This window comes from Ictidomys tridecemlineatus, chromosome 13 (assembly GCF_052094955.1).
Source record: "Ictidomys tridecemlineatus isolate mIctTri1 chromosome 13, mIctTri1.hap1, whole genome shotgun sequence".
In the NCBI taxonomy this organism is placed as follows: domain Eukaryota; kingdom Metazoa; phylum Chordata; class Mammalia; order Rodentia; family Sciuridae; genus Ictidomys; species Ictidomys tridecemlineatus.
In genome coordinates this window covers 81,785,713-81,809,065 of record NC_135489.1, presented here as the reverse complement: position 1 = coordinate 81,809,065, position 23,353 = coordinate 81,785,713, and the positions used below count along the sequence as shown (strand labels likewise).

Here is a 23,353-nt window from a genome sequence, read left to right as displayed (position 1 = left end):
AGATGTACTTGGAGTATTAATTATATGGGAGTTGTTGTTATTATGCTTCATTGTGTGTATGTGAATATATTCTTCATATGTGCCAAGTTAGATCAAACAATTTTTTAAGATTCGTATATATTGAGTCCTGAAGACATTTCTTATTTATTGAATAGTTTTATTTTTCTTTTTTCTTATATTTTTCTTATTTTCAAGGAAAGCCAAAATTCTACATTTTCAAAAATATTTTCTAGTTTTAAGGCTTTTCAAGGGAGAGAAAAAAATCCATTTTCAAGCTTAATAAAGTGGACTAACAGACCAGACATTGCAGGAAGAAAATTTGATACACTTCTTATTTCTTGGTCCTTATTTCACTAATTCTTCTCATAATATTTGTTCATTTTCTGAGATTAGAGCTTGCTAGATTAATTTTTTCCTTGGGAGAAGGTGGTTTGGCTGGTGGATGGTCATGGATTTGGTGGCAGAAGATCCTGCCTATTCTTATGGGGCTCCTTCATATTAAGACCCAGTGGTTAAGTACCCTGAGTATGTGTTGCTGGGGCTTGCCCACTCTGCCTCAAGGTGGGTGTTAAAATTTCAGGCTGTGAAGCTATAATTTTATTTTGCAATTATAGTATCAGTTATGGGACAAGTCAGGGTTTACCTGCCTTTTGGACGTCACTTCCCCCTCTTGTCCTGTGAAGTTTACATTTCCCACAACTGGAGACTCTCTCTGTGGGTCTGAGGGGCAAATAGCCATTGTCATTTCCTGTGCTCTGCTTGTTTTTAGTGAAAGATTCTGAGGAACTTAAAGCTGCTGAACTTACGTGAAAACTAGTTTATTAAAATACAGATCAGAAAGAAGTTCCTTATTTTCACTTACATTTTTTATGTTAGTGTTCCTAACTTCTTAGAAAGTCTGTTCTTTCTAAACAGTAACTCCAAAATCTTAGTAAAAAAATTCATTTGTTTTTAAAAAGAAAAGTGATGTGGCTTTTTTGACATGCTTCATTCAGAGGAAATGGAGAGTTATCAGATTCCTAAGACATTGATTATTGTTACAAGTCTCTTCCCCTCTTCAAGTATGAAGTATCTCTGTTGAAAGTAACAAATCCATTATTTTGAAGTATTAGGCCTCAGCAAGGAAACACAGACATAGAATGATTAGAGTCTACAAACATTGTAGTTTCCAGGGCTTCCTGGTGTACACCTTCCTTGCAGGTTTTCCTGGTTGTGGCAGGATGTGCATCACAATGGGGACCAAAATTATGCAGATTAGCAGTATAGAGTATAGAGAGTCGACATGTTACTTGTGTGTCCACTGATGGCCATTCTTATGTATTTACTTCTTTTTTGTAGCACTCTAATCTGTGTTAGGCATGCACCCTCTATCACTGAGCTACATCCTGGTCCTCCTTCTTATCTTTAGCAAGGATTTAGATTAGTTGACAGTTCATGCAGAGCTAAGAAACATGTTTGAAATTCTGTCTTAGATACAAACTCTGAGGAGTTGGGCACAATTCTCTCTTTTTGAGGCCTTCAACAATTAGTACTTAGTAATGAAGATATATTTAAAATAGTTTTTCACTCAAATATTACATTGTAGATTCTAATGTGAGGTAAAATGTTTTTTTTCTGAGTGATCTTGCCCAGTACTCCTTCAAAATGTCAGGAATTTCCAGCTTCCTATTCCTTTCTCTGATGAAATAAAATTGCAGAAACTTTCATTTAGCTTTGTAAATGTAGGCTGAATTTGCTTTAAAATGCAGATAATTACCTTAAAAGGGGCAGATTTTGAATCCTCTACCTAACTAAAGTCTTTTTTTCTAAAGATTTTGGTAAAAGGTTTTATAAAAAGAAATAATTTTTGAAAATTTTGTATTCTCTGGTTATATTTTCTTCTTGTGATTGAAATTCTACAATTCATGTACTTTTTTTTCCTATCAGAAAAAGTTGTATTTCTTTGTCAAATACAAAAAAGATATTTTTGTGCAATAGATTAAAAATTCTGTATGAAAAATCTGATGTAAATTTTATGGGATAAATCTCAAGGAGTGCTTTTCATTTTATTTTTGTTACTGTGTTTTTGAATTTTAGAATTGGGATATATTTGAAGTTTAGAATTGAAAGGCTTAAAGTAGCATGAAGTAAGTCACTAACAACTTAAAACAAATTTACATTAGTATAGTAGATGCACACACATATCAAACTTATCTGGGCTGCCCCTGGCAGAGATTTTTTACTGGAATCACACTCTGCTTATGCCTAAGCCTAGCTGTGTTTGTGCAAGAAAAATTTCTTTAAGGTTTTGTTATCTATATGATCTTTCCTCCTACTATATTTATATTAAGCTTGTAGTTACATTATATCTCACAATATAATGGGACTCTCAGGATGTCAAAAGATCCCCTCCGCTTAACATTTTTCACGAACGTGTAAGATGTTTATTTTCTTGTAGAAAAATTGCATTTTACACATTATTAAACTGAACTCCTCTGAATTGTTTTGTTGTAAGTTTACAGAGGCATACTGGTTGAACTGAATCTCTTCATATGGATTCTAATCTTCTGCCATCTAGTACTTTCCATATCTCCTCCCTGTTGTAAGAAATAAGTGGACTTCATTTTTTGCAACCCTGCCTGGTAACTAGTATGGTAACCGGTACATGGTAGGCAGACCCAAATACAACGGCAAATGGGCTGGGATCCAGCTGGGGCAGACATGGGAGCCAAAGGATAATTCTTTCTTCCTGTCTTCATATTGGACTTTCTCCTGGAGTTTCTTTCAGTTTGCCTTTAACTAATATTCTAAGAATCATGCTAAAACTTGCCTGCATCTTAATTTCTCTTTCTACCCCCGCTCCCTTTTAATCCTGTTATGTGAACGAGGATGATAGAATGAACATGGATGAAGCAGTTTTTGGATGGGGTCTGCTGTTGGAAATTGGGACAAACTGCTCCTTATCTAGATGGGGGTAGCAGGTGTAACTTAAGAGTTAAAGTTTACATCCAAGTGGAGATTTTAGACAAGTAGTCAGATTTGAGAGGCACATTTGGGAGTCATCAGAATGTTGATGCTATGCAGAACTGTGGCACTGGTTAAGGCACTTGAGGGTTACTGTAGAAAGAGGAGAACCAGAAAGATAGTCCCACCAGAGTATAGAGAGAGGAAGAATCCATTTATTTGAAAGAAAATGTTTTAAGGGGAGTTAACTCAAATGCCCCTGAAAGGTCAAACTAGATGACTGATAAGAATTGCTGCTAGAATTTGCATCATTGTTTTCAGTGACATTAACAAGCATTTAATTTTATTTATTTATGTTTTTTTTGTACAAAGTTGTTAGGAGTTTGGGACAGCTGCTTTCTTACCTGGGAAATTATAAACAAGCTGCATTTCTTGGGCAGTTTTGGGAGTGTACTCCCCTCTCCCTGACACTGTAGTTTGATTATTGCTTTTTTCTTTGGTTGTTCTAGGTCCTATTAAGAAAAAACAAAAATCCTAGTTATTTTTTAAATATCTTGTTATAGATGAATATTTCCCATGAAGTATTTAAGTATTATATAAATAAAATTATTTGATAAGTTTTCTCTAAAAGATATGTGTGTACATTTCTATAAAGTATAATATCTGATTTATTGTGGCTTAGAAATAATAGTTTCTGACATAAGATCCAGTATTTCAGCATGAATAAGGCATGAATAATTTTTGACTGAAGTTTCAAGTGTTGTATTTGTCACTTAACACATTTAGTAGTTGTAATCACTTTAATTATACAAAAAGTTACTAGGAAATATACTTGTAAAGTATAAATCTACTTAAAAATTTTCCTACTTATTAGCATTTAGAGGTTTATGAATAGTGAGTACTGAAGAGTGTGCACAAATTTGAGGTATATTCCTTTTAAACTGTTCATTTGATTTAGTGTATCTAATACTAAACAGAAGATATAGAGATGACTGATTTTTTTTTAGATTTTGGTGATTATCACCATTTTATATAAGTCATAAGTTTTTTCAAGCATTTCATTTTTATTTCACTTTATCTGAAATAAAGTGTAGCTTATTCTGAAAATAATTAGTACCACAGTAACTGTTGTCATATCATTTGGGAGGTTGTATTTTATATTTATATATATTATATTTTCTTTCTCTAAGTGATTGACTTTTATTTTGCGTATATTTTATCAAGAATTACTTAATTTTAGAGATTGCAAAATTGACCCATCTATAAGATAGACAGTATATTTATATTTACTGTGAATTTTGCATTTGTTTGAGGGTCAAGAAAAAGTTTTAAAATATTAAGTAATGTAGTTAAATTATGTGCAGTACAGCATATATTTTACTTCTTCATTTTCCTAATTTGAAGTAAAGACTGGAAATGCAAAGTGCTGAATTATGGTGTTTGAAAGATTGGTTAATAGAACACGCCAGCTAATTGCCTTGATTTGTTTTCCACATAGTGAGTTACAGATCTCGATTGTAGTTTTCTTTATCCTCTTGCCAAGAATGTTGGAAAATGAAAGCAAGTGTCTAGAAGTCAATTATTTTCTGAGTTGTTAATATCTCTGCCTTCTTGAATCATAGCTAAGTTTATATTTAAACTTGACAATTTATGATTTACGACAGTCCTTCCTTGTTTGCAATTTACTCATGTGGTGACTTTTGCCAGTTTGGGGAAAAATTGTACTTTTTAAGTAGGAGCAATGGCTTAAGCAAGCTGTGTTGTTCCAGAATATTACTCTAGAATTGGACAAGACCAAAAAATGAATTCACTAATTATTTTTGGTTCTTTTTCCTTTTTCTCTCCTCCCTCCCTCCCTCCCCCTCTCTCTCTTCCTTCCCTCTCTCCCTCTCTTCCTTCCCCTCTCTCCCTACTCCCCCTCTCCTTCCCTCCCTGCCCCCATCTCTTTTTCTTTTTTAGGTATTGGATATGGAACCCAGGGATGCCCTATCATTGAGCTACTTCCCTAAGCTTGTATTTTTTATTTTGAGACAGGGTCTTGTCAAGTTGCCCAGGCTGACCTTGAACTTGCATCCTTTTCCTGTCTCACCCTCCTTAGTAGCTGGAGTTTCAGGCACACATCATCATGCCCAGCCTTTTTTCTGTTGATAGTTTTTAATTCCTTAGTAATATTTGAATGTATGTTTATTATAAACATTTAAATTCTTCATTGCCGTTTCCTGCATCTTTCTCTTACACATAAGTAATCATTGCTAATGTGTGTATTTTTAGGCCTTTCCTTGACTTTTGCATGAAATGTGTATATATCAGTAGATAGGAGGCTCTCTTTTCCCTCCTGTTACCCTTGTAAGGATTGGGAGTTGTTTTTTCTGTACTTGGCTGGGGTTCCATACCTTGCTGTTGCAGGGCTCTTACTTCCTTTTTGTGATGTTCTGCTTGTAGCTGGAGTTTGCTCTGTGATCTGGGTGGAGTCATTTTCTTGCTAGATGAATATAGGTCCTTCACTTGTATAAATGGGGTGGTGTTAACCTTCCTGTTATTATGATTTTCTGTAGTTTATGATTTTGCTTACTTTACATTTTGAAAATTATTTTAATTGTGTTCTATATTTTCTGTTTATGGATTTTATTTCAATAACGTGAAAGAGTTGTATTTTTGTACTACCTTATCTTTATTTTATGAATTATACTTGATCCATTGTTTTGTTTAGAAAGTTCTCTTGACTTCCTACTCCAAGTGATGACAAAATAAGTATATTTCTATTTTTAAATTTTTTCCTCCTTTCTTTCTCCTATTATTTTTTCTTAGCTTTTAAAATAATTTTTAACTTACACATACCTCTGTTACTTGGTTTATCCGTCTGAAATTACATCTTTCCATCAACACTTATTTACAAAAGGTTATGAAATCAGTATACTTTTCTTTTGTTGGCATTAGCATTTTTTTATCAAGTAGGTCAATTAATTTTTAAAAATATTTATTTAGATATAATTGACATGCCATGAATTATACATTGACTTATGAAAAAATATATCCATTCTCTGCAGAAATTTTATCACCTTTTGTAATCCCTTTCTCTTGCTCCTCTCTACCTTTATCCACATGTCCCCAGCTGTCTAATAGAATTTGCTTTGTCTCTATCAATTAATTTCCATATTTTAAGATTTTATAAAAATGGAAGATAGTGTTCATTTCTATATGTCTTTTTCACTAGCAGAGAGGTTTTTTTTTGGTTAAATTCATTGATTTTGTAGCATGTCGATAGTTTTTTTACTGAGTAGTGTTTCATGGTACAGATAGACATTTAGGTCGTGACCAATTCTGGGCTGTTATATAGACATTTGTGCCTAAGTGTTCACCATCTTCATATTTATGAGTCATACCCCAAGAATTAGGGCGCTTCTGGCTTCCTCCTGTTATTGGTATTAATCTGAGTGAAGACAGTATGTTATCCTATGGGATTATGAGACTGTTCAAGTTCTCTGCATAGTCACCCAGAGCTCCTTAAATTTTAATCCACTTAAAAGTCACCTGAGGGTCTTGTTAAAATGCAGATCATGGTTCAGCAGGTCTGAAGTGGGACTGAGTTCTACATTTCTAAGAAGTGTACAGGAGTTGCCAGTGCCACTCTTTGGGTAGCAAGGGAAAATAGAACTCAAGAGGTACTGAAGCAGAAGTTTGTGCATATGTATTTTTTCTGGCTAGGTCAAAGTTAACTACGTACAGTGTTTTTATTTATTTATATGTGTGTGTGTGTGTGTGTATGTGTGTGTGTGTGTGTGTATGTGTGTGTGTGTGAGTGTGTGTGTATGTATGTATGTATATGTATATATTTTATCAGAAATAGATATAACTACATTTGCCATGTCAAGAAACATTTTAAAAAAATGCTAGGAGTTGGAACCACAGGTAAAGTTATTATATTACTCAGTTACATTACTGAATAATAACTGTCAAGATAAGTGGAAATGTGTGGTGACTTAACCCCACCCTGGCCTCTCATCTCTGCATTTACCCCAGAGAGGCTTTACTTTTTGAGAATTTTGGTAGGGGGGAGATGCTCTGGCCTTGACCTTTCTTACTTTGAAGGCCTATACTGGGACACTGACACAGTTTTGTTGGGGATACCCAGAGAAAACTCAAGGCAGAACTCTATTAGTCAACTGACTAGCCAGTTTCCCATGTTCCCCAGTTGGACCCGGTGAACAGAGATTTTGGTCTTAGTACCTACAGAGCCAGTGTACTGGTCACTTCCCACAGCCTCAGCATTTCCCTGTACTCAGGGCAGATGTCCTTAGAGGAGGGCGGAAAGATGGCATATGATGTGGATGCTTTTCAGGGGCTCTGGGTCTGGGCTGTGAGAGGTAGTGACAGGCAGTAATGGGGAAGAGCTGCACTATCTGTCCTCAAATTTTAGTGATGCCAGGCGAGTAACAGCAGCTCCTCTGTGCCTTGGTGGCCTCATCTGCAAATTGAAGGTCTTTGTTCTTACATCAAAAAGCTGATGAGAGGTTTAAATAAACTTTAAACTTTATTTGTAAAGTTTTTAGGACAGTGGCCACAACATAGTAGGCACTTTATATGTATTTGGTAGATTAAAAGGTACATACATAGAAAAGAAGGGGAAAGTAGGCGGGTTAGTGATAGGCTTAGAGAAATTAAGCAATATTTCTCCTGTCTCACAGTTGTCTCAGTGACAGATTGACTGAAATTCAGCATATGAACTCCCCACTCATGGCTGCATTCTGCTGCTTGCTGCCTGGCATTTGTGTTGATGACCCAGTGACTGAGTTTAGACTTTGACAGTTTCCTCATTTGTTAGCAATGTAAAGTGAGCATGAGCTTACAGTACCAACTTAACCACTGTTGAACTCCCATCCAGGACTCCATCTTTGATGTTCCAGCTTGGCTATTGTCAGCAATAAAGCAGTGGATCTCATTGTAGCTATATCATCAACACTCACTTATAGGAAAGAATGGGTTCTTTTCAATAGCTGAATTGCTTTTTAAAAAAATTATAGGAAATTACCATTTATGTCATATTGTGTGGTTTATAAACATTGTATCAGGTTTTTCTAAAGATGCTGAGGGAAACAGGATACAGTGGCACAGGCCTGTAATCCTAGTGGCTCAGGAGGCTGAGGCAGGAGGATGGCGAGTTCAAAGCCAGCCTCAGCAAAAGCGAGGCACTATGCAACTCAGTGAGACCCTTCTAAATAAAATACAAAATAGGGCTGGGGAATGTGTCTTAGTGGTTGAATGCCTCTTAGTTCAACCCCTTGTACCAAACTAAACCAAACCAAACCAAACAAAAAAACCTCAAATCACCAAACAAAAAAAAAAAAAAAAAAAAAAAAACCACAAAGATGCTGAGGAAATAATGTCTTTTTGTGGTATTATATTAATGTATTGCTTTTTCCAACTTTACTTTTATAAGCTTTAGATACAGCTATGCTATTACGAATTAAGGAAGATACCTTTTGCCTTAATCACTCTGTGTAAAATCTGAAGTACTGTGGCCAGGTCCTCATCTTGTTCCTGTACCTGATCATCGTATCCTGCAGCAATAGCAGGATAGAGGCTGGCCCCATGCCATTTTGCCCTTGTTCCTCTGGTTTTTATTAAAGGCAGGAGTAATTATTTTATCATACTGTTACTAGGCATTTTTCTCCAATTTTCTTAGTAAAAAAGTAAGTTTATTTTCTTTTTCTGTGTGTATCAATACAGCCTGGAGATACTATGTTGAGCCAGTATATACAATGCATGTAGAAGGGAATGCTGTTCTTTAGCAGTTTGTTATTAACATAATGGTACCCTCTTGTAAGAAATATCTTACCTCTTGTAAGCTGCTGTTCAGCTGTTTTTCATCACAACAGTTTGTTGAGTTTCTCCACTTTATTTGGATTTTAACCTAGTGCTAGAACAGCAGTGTTATAAATACTCTTCCTTTTGGCTTTTGCTCTAAGGTCCGTGGCACCTGGGAAGTCTCCCTCTTGTAACTCCTGTCTCCTGCCTGCTGGCCCTAACCCTCTCCTCTGGTGTGCATGTTAGTACCCAGGATGCTTCTTTGGCAGTGACCCTGGTGTGAGCCTGTAGGAGAACTGAGGTACAGCCAGCCCGCAAGCTTTGCTCAGGGATTTGTGTTGTGTTGTTTTTCTGATTTCCTTAATACTTGATTGGAATGGGAGAATGCACTTTAAACTAGAGATAAAGTTTTAGCTGAACTTAAAGGATAATTAGTAATTTATTATGGTTTTTAGTTGTTTTTATTTTATTTCTATCTTTGAAAGATTTCACTATTTGGAGTTTCCACATAATTTATGGGCATTCCCGTTGAAATACTTGGATTTCTGTTTTACACGACAACACTAGTCTTCAGGCAAAACCCAAATTTAAAAACCACATGACTGACACTGTCATTTCTCCTTAATCAGATTGTTTGTGTTTCTATTGAGCCTTGTAAAGAATCGACATTATTTATTACATCACCTTAAGAGTTGAAAGTAGACACATGGTTTCCCGTATTTTCGCCCTCCTCTCATTCTGGTTGCCCTTGGGGATGGTGGCCTGGAGGCTGCTGAAGGGTACCAGAGGCCTGCCTTACTGCTCTTTAAATAGCTACACTCTGTAATTGTGTGCTTTAATTATATTTTTAGGAGAATTTCAAAGCATTATTATCTTCTATGTCATACCTGGCTCATTTCCTGATACTGCACTCAAAATAGTGTCTGATGCTGATGGTTGGATAACACATTGAGTCATCATTGCATCTTGTTGCTGTGGGAATAACTTGTGCCCACTGGATTTGCAGTTCCTGTTTCATTCCTTTGTACTCATGTACAACTGCCATTGTGATATTCCTTCAGATCTTTAAATGATAATCTGCCTTTCTAAAGGTGGGTTTTATTGTTTCCCCTGTGTTTATTAAGTACTCACAGGTAGAAGAAATATAAGATGTAAAAACAGGCATATCTGATAACTGTGAAAGTGGCATTCCCTTTGAGATGATGCATATTTTCCTGAAAAACAGGACAAATGTCTTGGGCTGGGGGTGGGGGACAAGAATTATATATAGTTTTAAATTTATCAAGATGTGAAATAGCTAATATGGAATAATAAGTAAGATATTTTACCTAAATAATTTTTGAGTAGGAAAATTTTATAGACAGCTTTTCACAATGCTAAAATATTAATTTTGAAAATCTCAAGTAGTTAACCTTTTCAGTGATTTGAAGATGCTGTGATTCCTCCTCCTCTCCTTGTTCTTCCTCTTTTTTTTCTTATTACCTTTCTGGTTCCCTCATTTCCTTTGTCCTTTCCTCCCTTCTGTTCTATCAGCCCTTTTTATTTTTTATTTTGAGATAAGACCTTGCTAAGTCTCCCAGGCTGGCATCCATCCTGCGACCTCATGCCCCACTCAGCCTCTGGAGTTACTGGCATTATAGTCTCTCTCATACCACGCCTCCACCCCCACCTTTTTCTGGTACGAGGACCCCAAATTTCTTGTCATTTTGCATTACATATTTCTTATAAATCGTAATGTTAATTTTTTTATCCTTCATGAGAAACTTAGTTTCTCAAAATGTAAACTATCAAATTTAAAAATAATTTTTATTAATTCCAAAAGTATTAAATATTGGGGAAAAGGTTATATTCTCTAACATCAGAATCAAGAGCACCTGATCAGGAGCTGATTGATTTGAGCCCCTCCCAGGTCAGCCCCTTCACATTTTCTTTACTTCTCATATCCAGAGGCTGAGTGATCAGCTTGACCTTCAGCTCCTCTCCCCTCCCTAACGATTTGAGGGGCTGGGGCTGAAAGTTCCAGCCATCTAATCCTGGCTTGGTCTTTTCTGTGATCAGCTCTCATGCTGAAGCTTTTCATCAGTTATCTGGCTGGCATACAAAGTATAGTCTTATCACTCCAAAGATTCCAATGTTTCTAGGAGCTGTGTGTTTACAAATAGGTAGGGTGACCAGATGCATATTCATTCCAGTGTCACTTTTCCAGAAGCTTCTTCATGAGTTCCTTTCCGACTTACCAGTGCATGGCATTCCATGCTTCAGAGAGAGAGCATTCATTCTCTACTGAGACACTCTCCAGCTTGGGAACACTTTGGGGATTTTTATTTCTGAAGCTCCCTGTGACTGCATAAGTTCATATTGTTTTTTAAGGTATTAAAAACAAAAGAATTAACAATTATAGAAAAGGAGATAAAATACCAAGTTTAAAGTAGTGGATGGGGAACAGGCCGTGAAAAACTTGGAGGTATATCCCAGTTTAAGAATGTTATTGAGTAGCCTTGATTTGACATCAGGTCTTTGTTTCAGATGGGCAGTGCAGTAGGGGATGGTTTGACAGAGAAGGGTGCCTAGAGTATCATGGAAACAAAGGGAGGGATATTTGAGTAGTGCTTTGAAAGACATGTAAGAACATAAGGACTAGCTAGGTATTCTAGATGGAGGTGCAACTCTTGCATAGGTGTGGATTCTTGAATGGGTGTAACTTCTAGAGGTGCTTCTGTTAGCTTGGGGTTGGAACACAGAGTATCTGTCTGAGGCTGGAGAAAAGATGAATAGGTAGACAATAGGTGCCTCTTGTGCTATGCTTACAGTTTACTTCATTTTATCTCAGAGATGGAATCAATAATTGTACAATTTTAGACAGGGGAAAAGCCCAGTAGAAATGTGGAATATGCATCAGAGGGTTAGGTAAAGAAATTCATTTTGAGGCTTCCTACTGGTGAGGAATGATGATACCCAAAACTCTAACAGAACAGGGAGGGGACCTTGAAGATTAGCAAGCTGTTAGAAGACTCAAGACAGCTGGGCATATGGGCATTGAAAAGGAATCCAGGATGGCTTCTTGGATGACTTGGTGAGTGGATCTGCTCCTAACTATGAGTTAGAATGTAGAAGTATTGAAGAGTTGTTGTGGACATGAAAAAGTGTTTAAGTGGAGATGTCCAGTAGGCAGGTGGCTATACAGACATAGTATAGAAAGAAATTTGAGTTTGAGGTAGAGGAGTGTGGACTTCTTGGTATTACAGATAATAAAAGCTGGGTGGGAATGAGAACTCATGAGTAAAGCTTATACTGAGAAGGTACAAGACTGAGAATTAACCAGGAAGGATGTGGGACCCAGCAGGCAAATGGAGAAGGTAATTCAAGGAGACAGTAATCAGGATTACTCTGATCTTAAAGGCTATATGTTTAATGGGGACTGAAGATTGTACACTGGTTGTGGGACCTGGAGCAAACATCTTGGGGGCTTGGAGGTGTATGGGTATGGGTGACATGGACTTATTCTACTCTGCACAGAAACTAGTTTGTAAAGGGAGATGAGCCCAAGGTAGGGCCTCAGGAAAGGTTTTGATGGGAGGGACATGAGATTGGAGAGGTTGAAGATTGAGGGAACTACAAATAGATAAGCTCTGTAACCAGGTTCTTAGGAAGGAGGAAGTGTCATGAGCAAGTGACAGTCATTCTATTTCATTTGTAGGAGCTTAAGATGACTTTGGGGAACCATTGAGATTAAGTTGCCATTTAACCACTTTATTGATTTTTTTCTTTTAAAGTTAAAATTCACTAGATATTGTTTGTACATTAAACTCATTTCCTGATTGTCGACACTGATAAATCTTTCTTTCCCCTGCTAAGTGTGCTAGAAAAGAACATTAGGTGTCTTCCCTGTGCAAAAGCCCTATGCATCTCTGCTCTTGCTAGAGTGTTCTGTCTTGGGTGGCAGCTGCACATGTGTGCTCTTTCTCTGCCTTTTCAGACTTTAGTCTCAGAGTAAGACTGGAAAATTTCTTGATGTGCGAATGGGTGAGATTCAGCATACTTCAAGTTTGGGGATTTTTTTTTTGTATTGTGGATTGATCATTGAACATTGGCACATGTTAGACAAGTGCTCTAACTGCTCAGCTACATCCCCAGTCCACAAATTCATTTTTTAGTTTTTGTTTTTGTTTTTTGGTACTGAGGCTTGAACTCAGGGGCGCTTGAGCACTGATCCATGTCCCCAGCCCTAATTTGTAATTTATTTAGAGACAGGGTCTCACTGAATTGCGTAGTGCCTAGCTTTTGTTGAGGCTGGCTTTGAACTTGCGATCCTCCTGTCTCAGCCTCCTGAGCAGCTGGGATTACAGGCGTGCACGACTGCACTGGGCAAATTCATATGTTTCTAAAGAAATAAAATGATTTGCCTCTCTTGGGGACTTTCAACTGTTAGCATACTAATGAAAGAGAGAGCTTTTAGGGACTAATACCTCCCCACCTTATTTTGTGGTTCAGAGGTTAAACCCAGGGCTTTGCACATGTTGGTCAAGCATTCTACCACTGTGCTACATGGGATGGCATCTTTTAAAAACCTGCATTCTCTTTATATAATAAGATTAGCCAGCCTAACTTCATATTCCCATAGTCAGAAATAAAACTAATAGAAATTTTTCTGTTTTACAGAGTAATCAATGAATATAACCAGTCATTTTTTGACAAGTTATAGAAGTAAAATGTCCCCCACTCCTAGCACTGGGGATAGAAGCCAGGGGCACTGTGCCATGAGCTATATCTATATCCTCAGCTCTTTTTTATTTTTTATCTCGATAAGTTGCCAGGCTGGCCTTGAAATTGTGATCCTCTTGCCTCAGCTCCTGAGTTGTTGGGATTATAGGCATCTGCCACTATGCCTAGCCAAATCTGTATATTGTAACTTACAAAAATCTCTATACAATAATATTCTTTCTCTAGACTCCAGAAGTGTAGTTTAGAGTTCTGTGAATGGTGGCTTTTTTCCAGTCATGCCTCTGGGCAAGCTTCCAAAGTCTCCTTCCCAGAGGTGTGAGTTTGGGAGGAGCCCATTGAGCACCTGTCACTAAATGGTGGAGCTGCCACAGCAACTGGTTGGGCTTCTTCTTTCTTTGTAGGGCATATACCATTTCTTTAAATGAGGTTGTCATTCTTAGCCTCAAAGTAGCCCTTAAATGATCATGAATTTGAGTTATGCATGTCATTTCACCTTGAAATTTTTATGAACCAAACAACTTGTAAAAGACTATACTATAAAAAGTCATAGAACTATTAATTTGACCAAAAGCATTTATGAAAAATTCATTAATGTAGGAAGGTTTAAAGATGATTATTGTATATTCAAGTGGTGGAACACTATGCAATCATTAGATAAAAGTTTTTGAAGAATAATGATGGAAATGTAAATGGTTTGCTAAAGGTAAAATGGATATAGAGTCTATATACAATATCCCATTTAAAAATGTATTCACAAAAAAATGGAATTACATAGTGAGATAATTAACTAATTGAAGAAGCATGACCTTTGTCATCCTGTTTCAGCTAATCTTCCAGTGCCAACGATTGCAGCAATAGATGGCCTTGCGCTAGGTGGTGGTCTTGAATTGGCTCTGGCCTGTGATATACGAGTAGCAGGTAGGTGAGAATTGATCCTATTAAAAATGTTATGTTCAAAAATGGATTTTGTATTTACTTTTGAGTTAATTCTAGTATTTTGTTCTGGTGCTGTTTTTGAGTGAGACATTTTAAAAGTCACCTGTTGGGCCTCATGGTGCATTTAGAACCCCACTGAAGAAAGGGATCTTCTGTTGTCTCTTGCTGTTTTATGGCAGTAGGAAGAGATGTTAGGTCAGACAGATGTGAGTTTGAACTGTAGGTCTTATCCTTTTCATATGAGTTCCCCCCCCCCTCTAAATGGGGGAAGCCACTGTGGGAGTGCTTAGACCAAGTACTTAATAACTCTTAAGTGCAGTAATAATAACATAATCCCTTTGCAACTCATTCTATTCCTAAGTGGTTTTCTGAGTATGTAGAGATGGTTATGAAAATAATGAAGACAATTAGTGTTGACTAGTTACTGAGTGCTGCCCAGGTGCCTGGTACACACTTGACATATATTTAGTCACTCAGTGTGCCTAGCAACCCTGCAAGCACAGTGCTTTGGTGCAGGAAGAAGCTGGGAACAGAAAGAGGGGAAGTAACAAGGCCAAAGGGGTGACTGAACTGGAATCACAGGCCACAGTTCTATTACGCCCCTGGAGTAAGTGTGAATACCAATCTTCTGTGTTGATGTTTCTGGACAGTGTCTTCCAGAGAGTTTCAGCTCTAGCTGTTCCATGGGCTCTGGGACTGATCAGACAGCAGACAGCAGTCATTATTCTTCCTTTGGCTCCCATTGTCACCTGATATGGCTGCATATTAAAAGTAGAGTGAATATAATTCATTTAAATGATTTGGATTATGTCTTGAGACTAGTGGTTGCTTGTCCTTATATATGTTTTCCTTCTTTCTACTTTAAGTCCCTATATATTCTTTTAATGATGAACTCAGTTATTGTTTTATGGTGCTAGAGATCAGTTTGCTTTTCAATTGACAAGCTAAGGTATCTGGAATCCATTTTGAAAGAATGCAGGCTCTTGTAATGAGGATGTGAAAAATAGTCTGAGTACATTTGAATATGCACATTAAGAAATGATCAGGATGTTGTAAGGTACTTGTGAAAACAAACATAACAAAAGGAATGCTTCCCAACTGTCAAACAGTAAAACTATTTGTTGAAAGTAACTAGAGGGGCTGGGAATGTGGCTCAGGCGGTAGCGCGCTCATCTGGCATGCGTGCCGCCCGGGTTCGATCCTCAGCACCACATACCAACAAGGATGTTGTGTCCGCCGAGAACTAAAAAATAAATATTAAAAATTCTCTCTCTCTCTCTCTCTCTCTCTCTCTCTCTCTCTCTCTCTCTCTCTCTCTCTCCTTTCTCACTCTCTCTTAAAAAAAAAAAAAGAAAGTAACTAGAGACATGGTCTTGAGAAGTTGCCATATCTGATATATTAAGCTGTTTGATCGAGGGGACAATTCAGGCAGCTAAAGAATTTGTGCTTGTCAGACACAGTCTCTCTCCTGATCCTGAATAATTACTGAGATCCAAGCCTTCAAATGTGACTTGGTAGTATTAGCTCTAATAATATAGTTCTTGTTTTTTACCATCAAAAATGAATTCACTGCCAAGCAGTTTTTAACAGAAAATGTTGTGTTACTCTCCTTATATATAAGTAATTTAGAGTATTTTCTTGTTTCTCTAAGTATCTTTTGAAGTGATTAAAAAAAAGTGACACCAGTTAAATTAGTAAACAGTGTTTTAATGTATCTTAGTTTACTAACTCTTTCAAGTTGTGGTTTTTTAATGCTATGATGTGTATGTTTCTTAATTATTTTTTTCTTTTTAGCTTCCTCTGCAAAAATGGGCCTGGTTGAAACAAAGTTGGCAATTATTCCTGGTGGAGGTATGAGTTGTTCACTCCTGTCTCTCAGTATTCTTACTGTGTTCCCAGTTACAGTGTCTAAGGCAAAATTCTGTTCATGGAAAAGGCAGAGGAGAGTACTGTATTGTTGGCTATTCTAGTGAAATCCCTATTCAAAATATGCTCCTTTTTAGCTGCAGATGGTGGTCATATACTGGCTATTACTTTCTTTTTGTGCTGTTTTCTTTGCTTTTCTATGTTATTTTAAGTTTTCAATTATTGTACAGTCCACATTGATATCACTGCTTGGATCTCTTTTGTTAAAGGACTACCTGGCAGTTTTGAAACTTTTTTTTTTTTAGTATTTTTTGGATGTCGATGGGCCTTTATTTAGTTCATTTATTTATATGTGGTGCTGAGAATTGAACCCAGTGCCTCACACATGCTAGGCAAGTGCTTTACCACTGAGCCATAACCCCAGCTCCAGTTTTGAAATTTTTATTCATGCATTTAAATGTGTGTGCCCTAACTGAGAGCTTCCTGCACACAGTCAGACCCTGAGTAGAAGAGGAGAGATGGCTTCTCTGTTGGTCATCTTTGTATCACTGGGACAAAATACCTGAGGTAGACCATGTAGGAGGAGGACAGGTTTACCTTGGCTCATGGTTTTGGAAGTTTCAGTCCATGGTTGGTTCCATTGCTTTTGGACCTGTGGTGAGAAATTACATGGCAGTTGGAAGGCAAAGAGGGAAAAAGGGGCCTAAGTTCCAAAACTACCTTTAATGGCATGCCCACAGTGACCCCGCTTCCTCCTACCAGGCCCCACCAGGCAAGAAAACAAAGCTGGGGCCAGGCCTTGAATACATGGGCCTTTAGGGAACATTTCAGATCCAAATGAGCATCTTCCCAAGCTTTGGGCCATATTTTTGGTTTTTGTACAGCAGGACAAAGGTTGGGGTTAGTGGGTAGCCTGAATTTGGAGCTGAAGAGGTTTTGTTTCTTCTGTTCCCATGAAGAACATAGATGAGCTGCTGCTTTTGTGAGTGTCATATAAGAAATCACCATTTCAACATTGACAGTGAAATTTTGCATCATTTATAAATCTGAATTTTTTGCTATTGTGATTTAGAGAATTTGGAGATATTCCCATTTCATGATGTCCTTCTTTGAAACAGTTGTCTTCACTTAAGGATGTGTATGGTATAGTAACCTTCCTTGGTAACTTTCACATGTAAATGACAGCTTATCAGTGTTATGGATGAAATAACTGTACCGTGTAAAAATTAAATACAGTTTTGAACATGACAGATGTCTGCAGATGAATAGGTTTAAATTGTATGTTAAAGAGTATGTGTCCTGGCTAGGGTAAAGAATTAAAACATAAGGTAGGTAGAAATTTAAACTTAAGTTATAGTGAAATTGGGAAGACTACTCAGTTCATGCACAAGAGTATTCTATTTTGGTCATCCACAAAAATGCTATTTTTTAAGCCCAAAGAAGCATTTAATATCTATCTGTTCTACCATGCCTACCTTGTCCATAGTAACAAATGAAAACACTAGAAAAGGGTTTGTAAGAGAATTAATCTATTTGAAAAAAATTACCAGATAACTAATTGTGAAATAAAATGAAATGGAGAAAAAGTGTGACATTGCACATTTTGGAATTTCTTTTAAGAAATAAACATTTAGGGGTAATTAGGATATAACTAATCCTAGAAAGATAGTGTCTTGCATGGTGCATCCTTGTTCCTCCCCACAAGCTATGGCAATCTAGGAGCCTATAAATGTGACCTTATTTGGAACGAGGATCATTAAAGATGTAATTAAAGGGTCTCAAAATGAGCATATCCTATAATATCTGAGGGACTCCAAAGTTCAATGAGAAAGTATCCTTACAAGAAAGAAAAAAAAACAGACAGAAGAGAAGATCATGTGAAGACAGGGGAATAATGCACACATAAGCCAGGCAATGCCAAGGATAGTCTGCAGTCACCAAAGTGTGGGGGAGGGCACCATGGTACAGTTTCTCCTTCAGAGTCTCCAGAAGGATCCAGCCTCACAGAGACCTTGATTTTTGATTTCTGCCCTCCAAAACTGAGAGAATAAATTTCTGTTGTTAATATGTGGTATTTTTTTGTTATAGCACTCTTTGGAAACTGATACTGTCACTTTTCAATGATATTAAAGTAATATGTTTAGACAGGGGTTAGTAGGTGGAAGAGATTGAGGATGGGAGGAAACTGAACTTGATAATTTGAATACTTACCATGCCTTGAAGATGAAGTGTTTTGTATTAAAACAACCAAAAGTTAAAACACTTCTATAATGTAAAAAATGGATTGTACTTCAGAAATGAGGGTGAGCTTTATTGGCTTCCTTCTTTCTGTTGTGAATGCCTCATGAATGGCATTGTGAGTGGCAATGTGCTATGCCTTGTGAGTTGTAGATATCAGAATTTCTCCCAGTGTACTTAAGTTCTTCAGCATTCTTTTCAAGTGGATCCATTAATTAGAATACTTTTTTTTGGTAGATTTGAATGAATTTGTTCGTATGTTTTCTCATGAATGGGATTATTTTTCTAATTTTTATTAAATAAATTTTATCATAAAAATTATAGTGCTTTAATATTTTCCCATTTATTTATAATAGCTAGTTCTAGCTGGGCACAATGGCACATGTCTGTTATCCCAGTGACTCGGGAGGCTGAGGCAGGAGGATTGTGAGTTCAGAGCCAGCCTCTGCAATGGGAGGCACTAAGCAACTCAGTGAGTCTCTGTCTCTAAATAAAATACAAAAAAGGGCTGGGTATGTGGCCCAGTGGTCAAGTGCCCCTGAGTTCTATTCCTGGTACTGTGCCCCGCCCCCCCACTGCCGCCTTAAACATCCAGCAGGTTAGTTTTACCCATTTTAAAGTAACAATGCTGGGCTTTAACTTTTATGTTTATAACTTTTACAGTTAATTTTTACATAACACAATATCCTTATTTTATTTATTAACTTATGTAATGCTGAAGATCTGCCTGAAGGAGAAGATGACACCTTAGCATCTACTGTATGATCCAATCACTCTACGCCAACAAGGCAGCTTGCAGACCCAGAGACCCCATTAGATTTTGGCTATAAAAACTCTCTTTTGCCAGGTCCTCCTCTCTTGCTCTCTCCTTTTTCTCTCACTTTCCCTGTTTCTCATTCTCCCTCTCACTTTTTCTTTCCTTTCTCTTTTTCCTTCTCTCTCTCTCTCTCTCTCTCTCTCTCTCTCTCTCTCTCTCTCTCTCTTTCTTTCTCTCTCTCTTTTGTGTTAATCAGACACTGCCACAGTAAAGGTCTCTTGGTTGCTCTAAGTGTAGTGGTAACATTTTTTTTAGTTATAATGAAAATACAAAGTGAAATTAACTATAGTAAAAACATATTTAGCTTGTATATAATTTTGAGCCTTGGCTGAGTTATACATTATATTTTTTATTTGAGATCACAGTAATTTTTCCAATAAAGTTAATTTTTGAATATAACTTTAAATTAACTGAAATGTGGCCTACTTTGACATGCTGTAAGGTGGGAGGCAGAGCCTTATCTCAGGTAAGGCAGGGTTCTTCACAATCTTAGGTAAAATGTTTTAGTTTTAAAGTTGATCTTTGTCTCTGTTTTTAGATAAAATTTTATAAAATTTACATATATTGTTTTCTGACTCTGTATGAATTTTAGTAGTAGAATATGACATACATCTGAAACATTACTTAAGGAAAGGCTGAGAGCCCTTAACATATTTTTCCAGGTGGAAAAGTGGCAAAATGTTTTAAATTATTTAAATTATTAGTCTTTAAAAAATTAGGCTCTTTTTCTGACTCAGTTGGCTCATTATTTGAGTATAGGAAAGCTGTTGATTTAATTTAACTTCTTTTCCTATTTATAATTCCATTAATTTCCTTTTTGCCTGATTGTCCTAGTTAGGGTTTCAAGGAACTAAATTGAATTGGAGTGGTGAGAGTGGACATCCTTGCCTTGTTCTTGATTTTAGAAGAAATGCTTTTGTTTTTTATTCATTCAGTATTATTCTGGATTGGATTTGTCAGTTTTTGTATATGGTGTGAGGTATGGATTTATATTTTTTGTGCATAAAGACAGTGCTTGTTCCAGCATCATTTGTTGTACATTTGTTTAAGAAAAAATGAAGTGTTTTTATAGGTGTGGTTTATAGCTGGACAGTTCTGTCCAATTATTTGTCTGTTTTAATACCAATACTATACTGTGTTGAGTACTGTAGCATTATAATCTTGAAATCAGGTAGTATTATTTTTTCTACTTATTTGTCAAAGTTGTTTTATCTAATCTGGATCCTACGTGTTTCTGTATGAATTTTGGAACCAGCATGTCAATTTCTACAAAATCCTGCTGGAATTTTGATTGAGGTTACATTCAGTCTTTGGATCAGTTTGTGGAGACTTGATATCTTCCTGACTTTTTAGAACCACAGTGTCTATTTTTGTTATATCTTCTCAGCATTTTTTAATGTTCAGTTCTTGTCTGGCAGACTGTTCTGTAAATACAAATTAAGTTGGTTGACAACGTTATTCAGATTTTCTATGCCTTTCCTGGTTTTCTTTCCACTTATTCTGACAATTGTTGAGAGATCAGAATTTGAATTTCCAACTGTAACTGTAAACTCATCACCTTTCTCTTTGTAGTTCTGTTGTATTTGCCATATGTATTTTGAAGTTCTGTTAAGAGCACAGACATTTAGTTTGCTCACATCTCTTGGTGAATTGACCTTTGTATTATTTTTAAAATCATCTTTTTTCCCCCTTAGTAATGTTCTTTGCTTTTGAAAATCGGTGTCCGATATTCATATGGCTTCTGCAGTGTACGTTTGACTAGGATGGCCGGATGCAGCCCTTTCTAGTTCATTTCTGGGCTCTCCTCCCTATATTCTTAGTCTGTGTGTGTTTGTTAGTCAGCATACCGGTGAGCCTTGTTTTTTTAATCCTATCTCACAACCACTTCCTTTTATTTGGGAGATTCAAGTCATTTAAGTTTAATTTAATTATTCACTTTGTTGTTTAAATTTCTCATTTTCTTATTTTTTTCTATTCCATCTGTTTTTGTTCCTGTTTTCTTTTTGCTGTCATTTGGATTATTCAAATATTTTTATGATGCTGTGTTTTCTTCATTGGTTTTTATACTATTCGTTCTTATTTTGCTATTTTTTATTGTTTTAGGGTATTTACTGTACATCTTTAATTATGACAGTCTGCCATCAAGTGATAAACCATTTCATATGATAGTAAGTATTTCATTTTTTTCTCTGACCTTTATGTTACTGTTTTTTGCATTTGACTTACATGTATACTGCACCGTTATACCTTTGTTTGCATAGTTAATTATTCTTGAGAGATTTAAGTAATTAGGAAAAGTCTTATATTTTTACCTACATAATTATTGCCAGATCTTTTTATTTCTCTGTGTAGACCATATTTCCCTCTGTTAACTTCTTTTCTGAAGTGTATGTTTTCTGGTGATAAACTTAGTGTTCTTTCTTTCTTTCTTTTTTTTTTTTTTGATACTGGGGATTGAATCTGGGTGCTTCACCACTGAGCTGTATCCTAGCCTTTTTACATTTTTATTTTGAGAGAAAGACTCAATACTCTTTGCCCAAGCTGGCTTTGAACTTGCAATCCTCCTGCCTCAGCCTCCTGAGTAGCTGGGATTACAGGTGTGCACTACTGTGCCTGGCTTAGACTCAGCTTTTGAATGTCTGAAAAAGTTTTTGTTTTACATCTGTATTTGAAAATCTTTTTGATAGATATGGAATTCTAGGTTGTCATTTGTTTTTCCTTTTTTTAAAAGATGTTCTGTTGTCTTCTTTGTTGCATAGTATTTCCTGTCAAGAAATCTTCTGTCATCCTCTTCCTTGTTCTATGTATGTAACTGCTTTTAAGGTTTTAGTTCTCACTGGTTTTGAGCAATCTGAATCACAGTGGGCTTTGGTGTGGTGTTGCCGTGTTTCTTTTGCCTGGTGTTCATTGAGCTTCCTGAATCTCTGCTGCCTCTGTTGGTTCCCCTGGCCTCAGCAGCTTGCTGACACACTCAATGGTTCAATGCTCTGCTGAAACCTCAGGATTTCTAGAGTTTTATTCATCCCTGCCCTGCACACTCTTGTCACATGGATCTCTTCTGACCCTCAGCTTCTTTTGAAGTGAAAAGGTCCACTGGCTTAGCTTAGTTTTTTCTTCTCTGGGTCCTGTCCTGGAAGCTCTCCACATCTCGAGGGGCAGACACTCACAGGGCTCACCTTGTTTTCTGCCTTTCAGGGGCCTTTCGGCTGCCCTTTGTTGCCTCAGAGTCCTGAAACCTGTTGTCTGGTTTTTCAGGCAGGAAGGTGAATCCAGCCTTTGCCACCCCATCTTCGCTAGAAGAGGAAGTGCTGTGGTTTCTTAACTGAATAAAGACACTTTACTTTTTAGTTGCATTTTCTTTCCCAACTGACCAATTAGACTTACCACTATTAATTGGTAACATTGTTGTTGTTGTTATTATTATTATTATTATTATTATTATTATTATTAAGACCAGGTACTACTTTCAGTGTCACAAAGGTGAAATTAAATTTAAGAGTGATAATCTTAACAGGAATTTGATATGAGTAAAGCACCACCTTTCCTTTGAAACAGACTTTTCAGCTTTTACAGTTGTCACTCAGAAGTGAGTACCATCTGTCAAAATTACAGAGAGATATAGAGAGATGGAAATGGATCAGTATTCCGGTTTCATGTCTGTAAATTGGATTTTATAAGATGGGCTTTTTGCTACGTATATGATTATGCTGTGAAATTAGAATGTATTTTTATATTCAAGTATCCTACCTTCCCTTTTGTTTATATTTTCATGTGAAGTTGGAACTTTGCAAATTGGGCTCGGACCTTGTGGTTACTAAACATGGAAACCTTCTGTGGCCACTCTGTACCAGTTTTTGCTTCTTTTCTTTTCCTGCACTTCCTTCCTTTGACTTATGTCTTTTCCTCTCTTTCCTGACACCTTTCCATTTGGAATGCACCTACTCCATCTACCGTGTCCCCTCCAGTGGGGTAATATTGAGCAACCCACTCTTAGAGCCGAAGTTCTTTTGCCAGCTATGATAACTT

General features: G+C 36.8%; 1 protein-coding gene and 1 long non-coding RNA gene across 2 annotated transcripts in view; both read left to right on the top strand.

Annotated features, from left to right (window-relative positions):
- The window catches only part of LOC144369714 (methylglutaconyl-CoA hydratase, mitochondrial-like), a 54,066-nt gene extending 37,690 nt beyond the window's left edge, over positions 1-16,376 (top strand). Inside the window, exons 4-5 of the mRNA XM_078029834.1 lie at positions 14,296-14,388; positions 16,201-16,376. Of these exons, the coding sequence (XP_077885960.1) occupies positions 14,296-14,388; positions 16,201-16,376 (269 nt within the window). The remainder of the gene's footprint in view (positions 1-14,295; positions 14,389-16,200) is intronic.
- A 5,052-nt stretch (positions 16,377-21,428) lies between these two features.
- The window catches only part of LOC144369935 (uncharacterized), a 112,825-nt gene continuing 110,900 nt past the window's right edge, over positions 21,429-23,353 (top strand). The window contains exon 1 of the long non-coding RNA XR_013429785.1: positions 21,429-21,495. This is a non-coding gene — a long non-coding RNA (uncharacterized LOC144369935). The remainder of the gene's footprint in view (positions 21,496-23,353) is intronic.